Raw genomic sequence first — 13,005 nt, 5'->3', positions numbered from 1 at the left:
TTATACCATGTTACTACAAAATTGTCCAATTTTGTATGCCCACGTGGAAATCGAAGCTTAGAGGTAAGTTTTTCTGAAAGAGCACTATGCCAAATTTTGCCATGCCACTTTGAAATCATTGCCCATTAGGTATTTCCAAAATCTTGCTAAAGTGAGACGATCTGCAACCAAGGTGCCCTAGAAGCTCCTTGCTATTCAAATTCTCATTCACACCAACAAATACATTTAAAAGTGCCAGTTAAGGTGTTTTGTCAATTTGTTGATGCATGCTACGTTGCAGATAGTTGAAGATAAGGATGCAGAACTATTGTGCTCAGTGACAGGACCCCTACATACCACCATTACATACCACCATTTCTTCCAAGGAGCTTGAGGTAGTGTAGATGGTTCTTCCCCGCCCCGCCCCCGTTCATCTTCACAGCAACCCTGTGAGGTATGTTAGGTTAAAAGATGGTGACTAGCCCAAGGACGCTTAATGAACTTCATGGCTGAGGGGGGATTCAAACCCTGGTCTCCCAGGTCATAGTCCAACACTCTAACCATTACGCCATACTGGCTCTAATAGCCAATGTAAGAACCCCTGGCTTGGTGCAGATAATAAGCCTAGGGAAGTTGGCATGCACAGTGTTCAGATGGCAAGCCAGTTCAAATTAGGTGTTATGAAGTGTGCAAATAATACTGCATAGCCACAGCCTGAGAAGGACCGCTTGAGAAAAGATGTCCTGAACCTATGAACTATTATGGACAAAAATTCATTCAATGTTTGAAAAGCAAAGGTTGACAGGTGGAAAGAGCTGCACATAATGGTTGCCAAAAAAACCCTAGAAAATAACCTTCCTTTTAAGACCCATCAAACATTGAGCCTGACAATCCTTTTTAAGAGTACAAAGAAGTAACTTTTTTTTAACTAAACCTGACTTTTGAGTCAGGTTTAAGCTAGTAATCAGTTGGAACTATTTTACAAACACATGGATGCATGCACACACACACACACACACACACACACACTTGCTCTAAGCTTTCAAGATGGTCTGGGAGATATATTTAAATACAGTTAAAATTGTGCACTCTACATGGGGGGTCTCACACAGAAAGAAGGGCCTATACCGAGCCTATAATGAATAAGTTCCAAAACAAGTAAGTTAATGCTATTTGCACATATCTCTCAGGACTAGACAGACCTGGTTTTGCCAAAAAACTACCAAAAGACAACCATCTGTGTCGTCCCCCCCAAGTACCCACTGAGGACAGGATAAGAAGCAATGGGATGCAAATCATTCAAAGGCAAATTTAAGGTAGCTATTTGAGGACAATTTCATAGAATTGTGAGCTTATGCCTTGATTGGGTTCAAGAAATAGCTGCTGACGAAACTCTCTCCTCTGCCATAGGTGACTGTTTTGTGATGACAGAGTCAGTGGAGGACCCTGGATTTTTCTACAAACTACTTGCCTCCTTTGCAGGCTGTAAAATGCTTCACCCGTTCAGGTACCAGGACACACCCTTTCCCCCTTGCCGCACACATACTTACCAGAAACAGTTACTACTATGTACTGCTGTGGGGCTGGCGTTGGTGTTTGTTGCCCAGTAGGTGGAGCCTGTGTCTGGGGAGGTGGGATTTCCGAGACATACTGTTTCGAAGCAGGCTGTTGCTGCTGCGCACTTTGCAATTCTGCCACATATTGTTGCTGAGCTGCTGCCACCACCACAGGTGCTGCTGTGGCCACTGTTGCTGCTGGCTGTTGCTGTGACTGTTGCTGCTGTTGTGACTGTTGTTGCGCTGCCTGTAATTCTGTAACGTACGCCTGTGTTGCCATGCCAACAGTGGGGAAAATGATAATAAATAAGGCTTTTTTTTTGCTTCCTTTCGGTGAAGAAAAAAAAGAGGAAAAACAAATAAAAACAAAAAAGAAGGAAAAATTAATCAATTATAAAGCATTCCATAGACAGAAAAAGCTCCGTACAGTTCTATTCACTGAACACTAACTTAATAACACACCATGCTTAATACCTAAATGCAGCCAATTACAGAAAAGAGTGGCAACAGGTATGCTGCAGAAGATCTGCCTAGAAATCTCGGAGACCAGAGAACACCACTTTGCATTTACTCAAGTGTATTCTGAATGGCCGTACAAGTCGTATTTCACATTCACAACTTTCTGAAATTCAGTATTCTACCAGTAGCAAACAGATTTACCCCATGTCAGATACGAGAAACTGAGGGCTGAATCACAAGCTGTACAATCTCCAGGATTATTAAAATATAAAAACACAAAATTACATAGCATAGTAACAAACAGAAACAATACCCACTCATTCACCTTCAGTTTAAAAGGTCATAGATTAATTAGTCAAAGGCCTGGTTGAAGAGGAATGTTTTCGCCTGGAGTCTAAAGGTGAATGCACCAGCCAAACCTCCCTGGGAGAATATTCCACAAATGGGGAGCCACTGCAGAAAAGGCTGATAGTTACAGGGTCTGGGTCGGTTCATGTGGGGAAAGGTGGTCCTTTAAGTATTGCAGCCCTGAGCTACTTAAGGCTTTATAGGTCAAAACTAGCACTTTTAATTAGGACCAGAAAATAATTGGTGGCCAGTGCAGCCGGGCCAGGATTGGTGTTATATACTCAAATCGTCTCGTCCCTGGCTGCTGAATTCTGCACCAGCTGAAGTTTCCAAAGCATCTTCAGAGTCAGCCCAACGTATAACACATTGCAGTAATCTAACCTAGAGGTTACCAGAGCACAGACAACAGAATTTCGGCTATCCCTGTCTAAACAGGGGCGTACCTGGGGCACCAGCCAAAGCTGATGGAAGGCACTCTGAGCCATTGAGGCCACCTGAGCCTCAAGTCACAGCAATGGATTGAGAAGTACCCACAAATTGTGTACCTGCTCCTTCAGAGGCAGTGTAACCCTAATAATAGGACCACAGAAACAAATGGCAAAGGCCCAACACTTGGTAATGAGCAGAGAAGCATCTTATCAGGAAGAACAATGGGCAATTCAAGTGCACCAGGCACTACTATGATTTACTAACTGGGTATGATGAAAATTAAACATGCAAAGAAAATTAAACATAGAAAAGAAATAGGCTTAATTTATGGAAAAGCTTTCCTCTGAATTAGTACTGAACAACCCAAAAAGGGAGGTACATCTGTGCTAAGTCCCCTTACCGACAACAAACTACACCAAATAAGCTGTGCTATTTTTTACTTTTACTGTAGTCATATCTGTTCTTATTATAGTCAAAAAAACACTCAGACCATTCTTATTGCTTTGCTTAGGGCTGAAATTAGATGCCCTTTATGTTTTATATCACACCACAGTGGTTTTCAAACTCCTCCAGGAAACTCAGGAATTCTATGGTACGATAAATCAATAAAAATCAGTAATGGCAGACCAGTTTCTGGGGGAAATAGCTGCCCACCACTGCCAATCTTCACTTTCAATCTGAAGCTTTAGAGGAATGCAAGTGGGTATTTTAAGACACACCTTTGGTTTACATTATTATTTGTTATTCTCGTTTATTAATTTATATACAGTATTGCTTATATGCCAAAATATCTTCTAAGTGGTTTACAACTATAAAATCAACCCGTAATTAAAATAGCAATAAAATTATCTTTAATTAAAATATACAATTAAATGAACAATTGAAAAACAGAACAGTTAAAGCAGTTAAAGTAATAAAATCACAATTTCTGCTTAGGGAAATGCTTGCCTAAACAGGTCCCCCCCCCCCCCCCTCAGGAGCTGGCAGAATGCCCACACTGAGGGGGACTCTGGTATTTCAGCAAGGAAGCATTTCAAAACACTTGTGCCTCTAGTGGAAAAAGTCTACCCCTATGTTAACGTAAGTCAAAATCATCAGGCCATGGCAAAACTGTATTCCACTGGCTGATCATGGTGCCCTTACTGGGTGATGAACAAGAAGGCAGGTTTTTTTGTAACCTGGTCCAGAGTTATTTAGGGCTTTGTATGTAAGTAATAAACTGGCTCTGTGGCTAATAGGCAGCCAGGGCAGATTCCTCAGCACTGGCATGCTGAATAAAGAGCAACCCCCAGGCTATTCCGGATCAGCTGCAAGCGAAGCCCCACACAGAGTGTATTACAATACTCCAGACATGAGGTTGCAAACGTATGTGTCACAGTGGCCAAGTTATCCCTGTCCTGGAAAGGATGCAGTTGACACATCAACTGAAGCAGATGATAGGTGCTCTTCAACACAGAGGCCACCTGAGTCTCTATGGGCAAAGATGGTTTTAAAAGGAGGCCTAAACTGATTACCTGTTCTTTCAGAGGGAGCACAACCCTTTCTGGAACAGGCAGACTCCCCAGTTCTTGGACCTGAAAACCACTTACCCCCAGTGCCTCTGTCCTAGCAGGATTCAGCTTCAGTCTAATAATTCTCATCCACCCAATATGAGTGCATTCAAGAACTGGTTCAACATCCAGGTTGCATCCAGGCACTGGTTCAGCTGACAACAGGATGACTAACCAGTCCTGGCCAGTATCAGGAACATGTCACACTTTTTAAGGTAGACTGCTAACAAGGTAGTGTGTGAATAGGAACAATATGTGCAGAATAATGTATTAGAGAGCCAGCCTATGCAGAAAATGTTCTCTGAAGTGTGTGGATTATTGTTATTACTTTGCATCTTAAGGATATCTTGACGAGCACAAGAAAAAGTGTATTGTTTTTCAATGGATCCATTAATGTAGTTGGTGCAAAAGTATGCAGTCATACCTTGGTTGACAAACGCCTTAGCAGTAGAACGTTTTGGCTCCCAAATGCCGCAAACCCAGAAGTGAGTGTTCCAGTTTGCGAACGTTTTTTGGAACCTGAACATCCAGCGGGGCTTCCACAGCTTCCGATTGGATGCAGGAAGCTTCTGCAGCCAATCGGAAGCTGTGCCTTGGAAGTTGAAAAGTCTTCTGGAACAGATTCCATTTGGCTTCCAAGGTATGACTGTACTAGCTTTCCAGTATCTATCTGTGCCTGGGGGGAGGGGGTTGCCCAGCAAAAAACTGCAGCCTTTGTGGAATTTAAGAAAGAAGACAGCTCCATCTGAATGGTGCACTACTCCTCAAGGTCAATGCCAGAGGCCAGTTGACTTAAAAAAACCAGAAATTGGCATCCTGTACTATAGAATTAATGCCTCAAAAAATAGGTAGTCCTGGATGACTGCAGGCCAGCTCTCACTATTTGTGACATAGCTTTACATAGAGAGCCAAGGAAAAACAAGTGCTCCTGCAGTTACTCCTGTGGTGAATCTCTTCAACAGTATACATTTTCCTTCTTATTGCCATACATCCAGAATTTCCTGGACATAGCCAGAATACAAGGAATATTTGGGTGGAAAATGCTGAAATGTCCTGGAAAATCCAGACGTATGGCAACCCATGTCGGAAGTCTAGATTTTGTTGAATTTCCTTAAAAATAGCCAAAAACTTCAAATTTCCAAAACAAAAAGATTTTCACTGCTTGAAATATGGCGACCCTATCCAATAGTAATCACTGCCAGCAGGAGACCATTCTTCCTGTGGCCTATTTATTCTCTTTCATGGTACAGACTTTTCCTTACAACCATAGTGACACAGAGCTGCTCCTTCTGCACTTGGCAGAAGGGAGAAGACACTTAGCAGTTCAAACACCAAGACTGAAAATACTGTTCTCTTGAAATGTCCAGCTTGTCTGATTCAGCATTGCTCCTGGAGATGCAGTGGACTTGGTGCTACAGTGAGATCCAGGTTAGGGCAGCTGCCACTGTAAGGGATCATTTTTTTTTAGTGGGTGATCTGGCCTCCTCTGGAATTGAAAGTGTAGCATGTATGTAACAAAATGAGAATTTTGCCTGTTTATTTTTACACAAGGATTGGGAGCCCAGTTTAAAATGTGTTCTTCAATGGACTCTAGTCGGAACACGGTATGAGAAATATGACTCAGACTTGTAAGCAGCCACCTGTGTGTGCCCCTGCAGTGATTATTCCTAGATAACCAGGTAAGGAAGCTTTTGTAAAATAACGAAACTCAATTTTCCTCACTCCCATCCAGCTAGTTATAATACGGGGGAAAGAAACTGCTGTGCACTTAACTGTATGGGCAAAGCGGCTGTCTTATTAGCACTGGTATTTACAGTAGCAGAAAGCAGGGTGAGGCAGCAGTACACATCAGACCTCGTCACTCACATTGATGCTGGATACTGGGGCAGAAAAGGGAAAGGCAAGATGGCAGTGAGGTCAGTGTAGTGCAAACCCACCAGCAGGAGCATAGGATTGCACCACACTTACCTCATCACAGCAGCAACACAGGCAACCAGAAGTCAGGTGAAGTGAGAAATCACTTCTCCTCTCTGTCTGCTAAAGGTTATTTATGGCTTCAAGTCTTGCTTCTGAGCTGTCAAGTTTCCAAGAATCTACTGGTGAAAATTGTAAGGTCTAGGATAAAGCTGCCTTCCTCAATTTTTCTATCCTCAATTAAATGCGCAAAACAATCTTAATATTATTTTGAGTTACACAGTTTGGCAACCTGTTGGCTATGTACATCTGAAGCTGACTTATTTTGAGTCAGACCACTAGTCACCTGTAGCCCAGGACTATCTACTCTGAGCGACAGCAGCTCTCTAATACCACTACATTTTTCATAGTTCTATACTTAAATTCATACTCTTTCTTCCGGTATGCTATGAAAGTAGTGCGAATAAAATGTCAATACTCATTCAATTCTAAGTAAATTTTGTTCAGCCCTGTAGAGGGCTGATGTCTAAAACCATGATGGAGGCTGCTGGGAATCTGACCAAGTTTTTTCAGTCCTAATTCCAAACAAGTATCCCTTCTTGACTTTTCTCCCCTTTGGAAATGTGCTGGTAGCTAGACTTTACCTTCATGCCAATGGAGTCAAGAGAGACAGGATCATGTCATCCACAGCGCAGTTCTCTGCTTAAGCTACATTCCAAAGGTTCCAATACACTTGGTCACTCCTTTTGGAACAAGCCAAACTTGGAAATGACCCGGCTGTTTTTAGATTCAGAGAGTCACAGCGAAGAACAACTGGGCCTGATCCCAATCAGAACTGTGTACTCAAGACTCTCACTGGCAGACATGGTCCATTATATTTGAAGCGCAAACTCTCGGCAAGTTGCTAGCTTCAGAGGCTCTGCTGACTCTTGCTGCTCACATTAACCATGTTCTCCTTTTCATAAAACAAGCAACTATTCCTATCCACAGAACTCCACAAACAGGAGGGGGAACAGGAAGTACTCTCTGGCCTGCAGCTGATGGTATCATTATACAAAAAGAGAGGGGAAGCAATCCTGCACTGACTGTCAAACATGACTTGGCAGCAGAGTAACTATATCTATGTCACTTGTTGGATTTACCTCTTGAATTGCAGCCATCTCTGAGAAGGAACACAGATGTCTGAATGCAGACAACATTCTTATTTCTTTAGGGCTTAAGAAGAAACCAGGGGCATTGCATCTCATTTCGCTACTGGAAGTGAAACGGGAAATGCCCCCCTACCCTGCTGCTGTCGCCCAGCACCCACCCCACCACCTGCATTGGTGCCAATTTCACAGAATTTCACAGAATTCTCATGAGAGCTTGTGTGCTCCACAAGATCTCCTGAGATCTCACTGAAAATACTGCTTCTCAAGCAGCAGCAGCAGGGTAGATAATTAAACTGAAAGGTTTAGTCTTGCTGTATATGACACACATGTTCAAAAGGGCTCAAAAGGGTCTCTGTCCAAAGCAAGGAATGACATTATTCTAGACAGAGAGCTTTTCGGAAATGTTTTTGGCATAATCCACTGGGTGAGAAATCACACAAACTCCAATTGAATAAACAGGAGCTGTGCAAGACCACAGGCAACCAATACATTTGGCACTGCTGCTGACGGAGGATTATTTCCAGGGCCTAGGTCAGGCATAGGCAAACTTGGCCCTCCAGCTGTTTTTTGCCTACAACTCCCATGATCCCTAGCTAACAGGACCAGTGGTCAGGGATGATGGGAATTGTAGTCCCGAAACATCTGGAGGGCCGAGTGCCTATGCCTGCCCTAGGTTCTATGTGGATTTTTAGCTGGTTGACTGACTGAACCCAAAGAGTGCTCACCAATGGTTTCTCGTCATTCCAGGGGAAAAGTGACAAGTGGGGTGCTGTAGGATGCTGTCCTGGGCCTGTTGTTGTTCAGTATCTTTATAAATAACTTGGATGAAGGCATAGAGGGGATGCTCACCAAATTTGCAAAACACACCACACTAGGAATTTTCTGTTGCCTCAGAGAGTGTTTTTGTTGACTAAATCCAAGCAAAATAGCTTAAAACTTTGAAACGGAAAAGCTTGCCAAATACTTATTTGCAACTGACACCCATTTATTGTTATTAATGAACTCATCAAAGAGAAAATAAAGCACTAGAAAAATTTCTGCATCACATCACTGACTTATTTGGAAGCAAATATCACTAAAACAAGTAGGTTTACTGTCAAGTAGAAGTGCTTAAAATTGGGCTGAATGTGAGGAACTAGTGACCTTCCAAGGCAGAATGGGCACTCCTATTGATAGGGTTGCCAACTGATCAAAAAGTATGAACTGCTCTTGTGCCAACAGTGGCTTGTTGTACGCATATCTGCAGGTTAAGTTTCCCAAGGCATAGAGATAAGCATTATCACCACCTAATGCCTACATCTCCGGCTGTTGTTAAAGATACAGTTGAAAAGCTGGTAACATTCCCTCGGGACAAAAGAAAGGTTAGGAATGAAAAAGGCTGTCACTGTGTTCTCCTTGCATTCTTAGTAGCTTGTCTTGTTTTTGAGATACTGTACAACATTTCATTATCACCATTATCATATGCCTTCTCATGCAGAGAATTTTAAATTCCTGCATTGAAACGTATACAGATATTATGGGCCAGGAGCCAAGGCAAACGTACATCACTGGAAAATGGAGACAGAAAGTTAAAATCCATTCCCAGCTTACCTGAACTAGTGCCAAAATAAGCACATTTTTCCAGGCACAATGAGTCTTTATCCATATTTTCCTGAATTGTCTCACTTTTGTTGGCAGGATGCTGTCTGAAAGTATTCCAGAGTCTACTCTTTGTCTAAAGAATACAGTTGCTGTATACTAAAACTTACCTCCTTCCCAATACAATAACTGAATAGTATTTTAAATCACTGGGCAACAGTACATCATGCCATATAGTCAGAAGAATACAATTATCAGATTCTTTAATATATCAGCACACTGTCTTAGGCCTCCAAAATTTTGCCTTCACCACTTAATGGAAGGAAGGAATCAATCAATTAGGAGCTAAAGTTAAAGCTGTGTGCTATGGCTATCCTGGCTGCAGCTTCCACGTGACAGCCCTGCCCACACGGCACAAATTCCATCTTTTCTGTGATGCAACCACATGTTTGGATGGAGCTACAACCTGGGCTGTCATATAACTGACTCGCTGTAATTTCTGTCCCTGCAGCAGCTGCTATGAGCAAGTAACAATGTGCTTTTCAGCTGCTGGTTTTCGGCTGTTAGTTGAACTCAAGATAAAAGAGCGTTTTGATGGCATATAATTAATACATTTTGGGACACAGGGGGGATGGAACAATTCTCATATACACCCAAGTCATATCATCTAGTAAATATAATGTATCCTTTAGCATGTAACCAATGGAGCTACAGACCTAACTGGCCTGTAACAGGAAGAACCATAAATCATGTTGAAGTCCAATATTATAATCCAGTCCAAAAGAAAGGATCAGGATAAGTAGATACGGCAGCTTCAGCTTCTCCTACCCTCAACAGCCCATTAGTTCCTCTTCAGGGGATACAGGTCAAAAGCCCAAGGAGGACAACTACATGTTTATTAATTATTTTTAAATTTCTGCTCTGCTTTTTCATATAAACAACACAAGGCAGCCAAAAGGTTCACGATTTTAAGTAGCCCCTGGATGCTGAGAATATATCAGTTCCAAACATTCCATAAACCTGGATGGGAACAAGCCCTCTATGCTGTTGCACTTCCTTGTCCCCTCTGACACACCACTTCAATTAGTTCCCAATTGCATCTGAATCAGGAAGTTATGGTGTGCTCTTGCCCTCCCAACCAGGACTGACCAAGCCAGGTAGAAATTTATTAAAAGTGCTCGTCTGAAGTAGCAACAAGTCTGTTTATTGTGAACCAGCACAAATAAGACCATTAGTGCCTACTCACACTCACTCCAGTTCTCAAAATCTTTCTCAGACTATCTATGATCCCTTAATGGGAGATGCCATTGACTGAACCTAAGAACTTCTGCATAGAAGGCAGGTCCTTTCTCTGTACTGAGATACAGCCTTCCAGCCCTTTAATATGTGTCAAATATAAGTAACTGACTCATAATTGGGAAGGCCACTGGTACATCTTTAGGTCAGTACTAACCATCGCCTAACTGCAGCTCTCTAAGGCAGCCAATATTTCAGAAGCTTGAGGTTCTTTTTAAATTAGAGATTGAATCCTGAACCTTCAGAATCCCTTTATCTACTAACCTATGGGCTCTTCCCATAAAAATCTCACTTATGGAGTCACTATGACATCATTCCTCCCAAAACACCATAAAGGCACCAATGTTTTGCTTTACATCACTGTAGACTCTCTGAATTCTCTGCTGTTACTACTATCTATTGATGTTTAACCACGAAGGGAGGCAGTGATTTTTATTATTATTATTTATTTATTACTGCTGTGCGACGTCACAATCATTTTTATCCAAACAGGAAAAAAACCACTACTCCACTTGACGTCACTGCGACGCCATGACGCGTCCGTGAGTCACTGTTTTTCTCTCCGTGTCTATGAGGGAGCAGTCGACGCCCGCCTCCCCGTAAACTCGATTGGCTAATCTCAGGGCCTCAGCCGGCGCCTATTGGTCCGCCCGCCCACCAATCACTGCGGAGCGCCGAAGCCCCGCCTGTCAGGGCCTGGGCCCTTTCCCGACAAGCCCTGCTTGGAGTGGCCGCCGCCGCGGGGGCCAAAGCCCGGAGAAAAGCCGCCGCTCACTCGCTTCACCCTCCTCGGCTGCCTCGGGGAGTCAAGCGGGAGCCGCGGGCCCCGCCATTTTGCAGCGGTGGGGGGGGGGGGGAGGAGGGGAAACGGACTCGGACCCACCTGGACCGTCCCGGCCCCGCGAGGCCGCGTCCCCTCAGGGGGAGGGCGGGGACGGAGTCGCGGCTGTCGTGCCCTTTCTCGATTTTGGCGGGAATCGCGCTGAGGAAGAGAGGGTGGGCGGTTGTTGTTGTTGTTGCCGGGTTTCCTGGTCGCCACGACTACGGTGGCTATGGCGCCCTCCGTGTTCCCTCACCGGGGCAACTGTTGCTACCCACCTCGGCGAGGGGAGGGGAAGGGAGGGGGAAATAGGCGGCTCCCGGCGCCGATTGGACGGCGTCGATGGCCCATTGGGCTGTGCTGCTGTCAGTCACTTGTCGGCGCTTCCTCCTCTCCGTTGGTTCGAAAGCCGCGCCCCTCACCGGATACTTCACCCTTTTATTGGCCAGTCAGGCATTCCGCAACACGGATTTGACTGGAGGCCTGTCTGTCTAGTAGAAAGGGCGAGCCCAATGGGCGGCTGTAACGAATTGGGAGTTGGCAACTTTCTACTGGCCGGAGGCCTTGTCAGTAAACTGACGCGTCCGTGGAAACTGACTCATTATACAGGAGGCCGGGACGCATGCGCAACTTTCGGCATGCTGGGAATTGTAGTTCATAATTGGCAGGAGAGCCCGGTTTAAAGGCAAGTAGGTGGCGCGCGTGCTCGTCGCTTCACTGTGTTGCCCACGCCTTGTGTCAGAAGCAGCTCTGCAATATGGATATGCCTGCGATAGTTGTAACTGTGTGGTAAAGTAAAGGTAAAGGGCCATTAGGTAAAGTAAAGGCGGGGCCATTAGGTCCAGTCGTGACCGACTCTGGGGTTGCAGCGCTCATCTCGCTGTATTGGCCGAGGGAGCCGGCGTACAGCTTCCGGGTCATGTGGCCAGCATGACTAAGCCGCTTCTGGCGAACCAGAGCAGCGCACGGAAACGCAGTTTACCTTCCCACCAGAGTGGTACCTATTTATCTACTTGCACTTCATGCTTTCAAACTGCTAGGTTGGCAGGAGCAGGGACCGAGCAATGGGAGCTCACCCCGTCATGGGGATTCGAACCGCCGACCTTCTGATCGGCAAGTCCTAGGCTCTGTTATTTAACCCACAGCGCCACCCAAGTCCCAGTGCATGTCTAGTTGGCATTTATTGCTACATTACAAGAGTCCTTGGCAACTGACCTACCTGTTTGTAATACCCTCTAGCAAACCCCACTCCTATCTTGGGTAAAAATGAGCAGAGGTCCTTTCTTTAATTTTCTGGTTGTGACTGAAGGGAAGGCTGAAACACAGTTGCATCATTGTTTGAAAACCAGAACTCTCATTATGTTGGCCAATAATACCAAGCCATACTTAAAATCATCACCTGTTTATGGCACCTCTGGATTTTCCAACTCAATAGGGCCTTTGAGTGTCCCATCCTACTTTCAGGCATGATATCTAATAAGGGGAGCCTTGATTAATAAGGGGTAGCGGGAGACCTTCTTTTCTACCTCACCAAAGGTGAGCTCACCCCGTCGTGGGGATTCGAACCACCAACCTTCTGATCGGCAAGCCCAAGGCTCTGTGGTTTAACCCACAGTGCCACCCCCGTCCCTATAAGTGTGTGGTACCTTACCATAAAACTGAAAGGACCGTTTGCTCCAGCTCAGTGGAAACATGGATTAAAATATTGTTGGAACAAAAAATATTAATTTCATGTATACGCCCATGGGAGTGAGGCACAGCTGTCAACTTTCAGATTTGAAAATAAGGGATCAGCAGCCTCGAAAATAAGGGATCAGCAGCCTCACCTGTCCCAGGGACAGTCTACGGGATATCTAACAATCCGGGATAGCAGTGGGAAGTAGCGGGAAATGGCACTGGAATAAGGGAATTTCCCACAAAAAAAG

General features: G+C 44.5%; 1 protein-coding gene across 4 annotated transcripts in view; it reads right to left on the bottom strand.

Moving 5' to 3' along the window:
* Nucleotides 1-11,337, bottom strand: part of RFX1 (regulatory factor X1) — a 52,115-nt gene extending 40,778 nt beyond the window's left edge. For 3 of the 4 annotated variants that reach the window (XM_028711560.2, XM_028711565.2, XM_028711561.2), the window contains exons 1-2: nucleotides 11,144-11,337; nucleotides 1,530-1,862 (exon numbers count right to left, since the gene is read on the bottom strand). In XM_028711560.2, the coding sequence (XP_028567393.2) occupies nucleotides 1,530-1,815 (286 nt within the window). In that variant the 5' untranslated portion in view covers nucleotides 1,816-1,862; nucleotides 11,144-11,337. The remainder of the gene's footprint in view (nucleotides 1-1,529; nucleotides 1,863-11,143) is intronic. The other variant, XM_028711564.2, reaches the window with a different exon arrangement.
* Between the last annotated feature and the right edge of the window lie 1,668 nt (nucleotides 11,338-13,005).

This window comes from Podarcis muralis, chromosome 17 (genome assembly GCF_964188315.1).
Source record: "Podarcis muralis chromosome 17, rPodMur119.hap1.1, whole genome shotgun sequence".
Taxonomy (NCBI): Eukaryota; Metazoa; Chordata; class Lepidosauria; order Squamata; family Lacertidae; genus Podarcis; species Podarcis muralis.
This window is presented reverse-complemented; position numbering and strand designations above follow the sequence as displayed.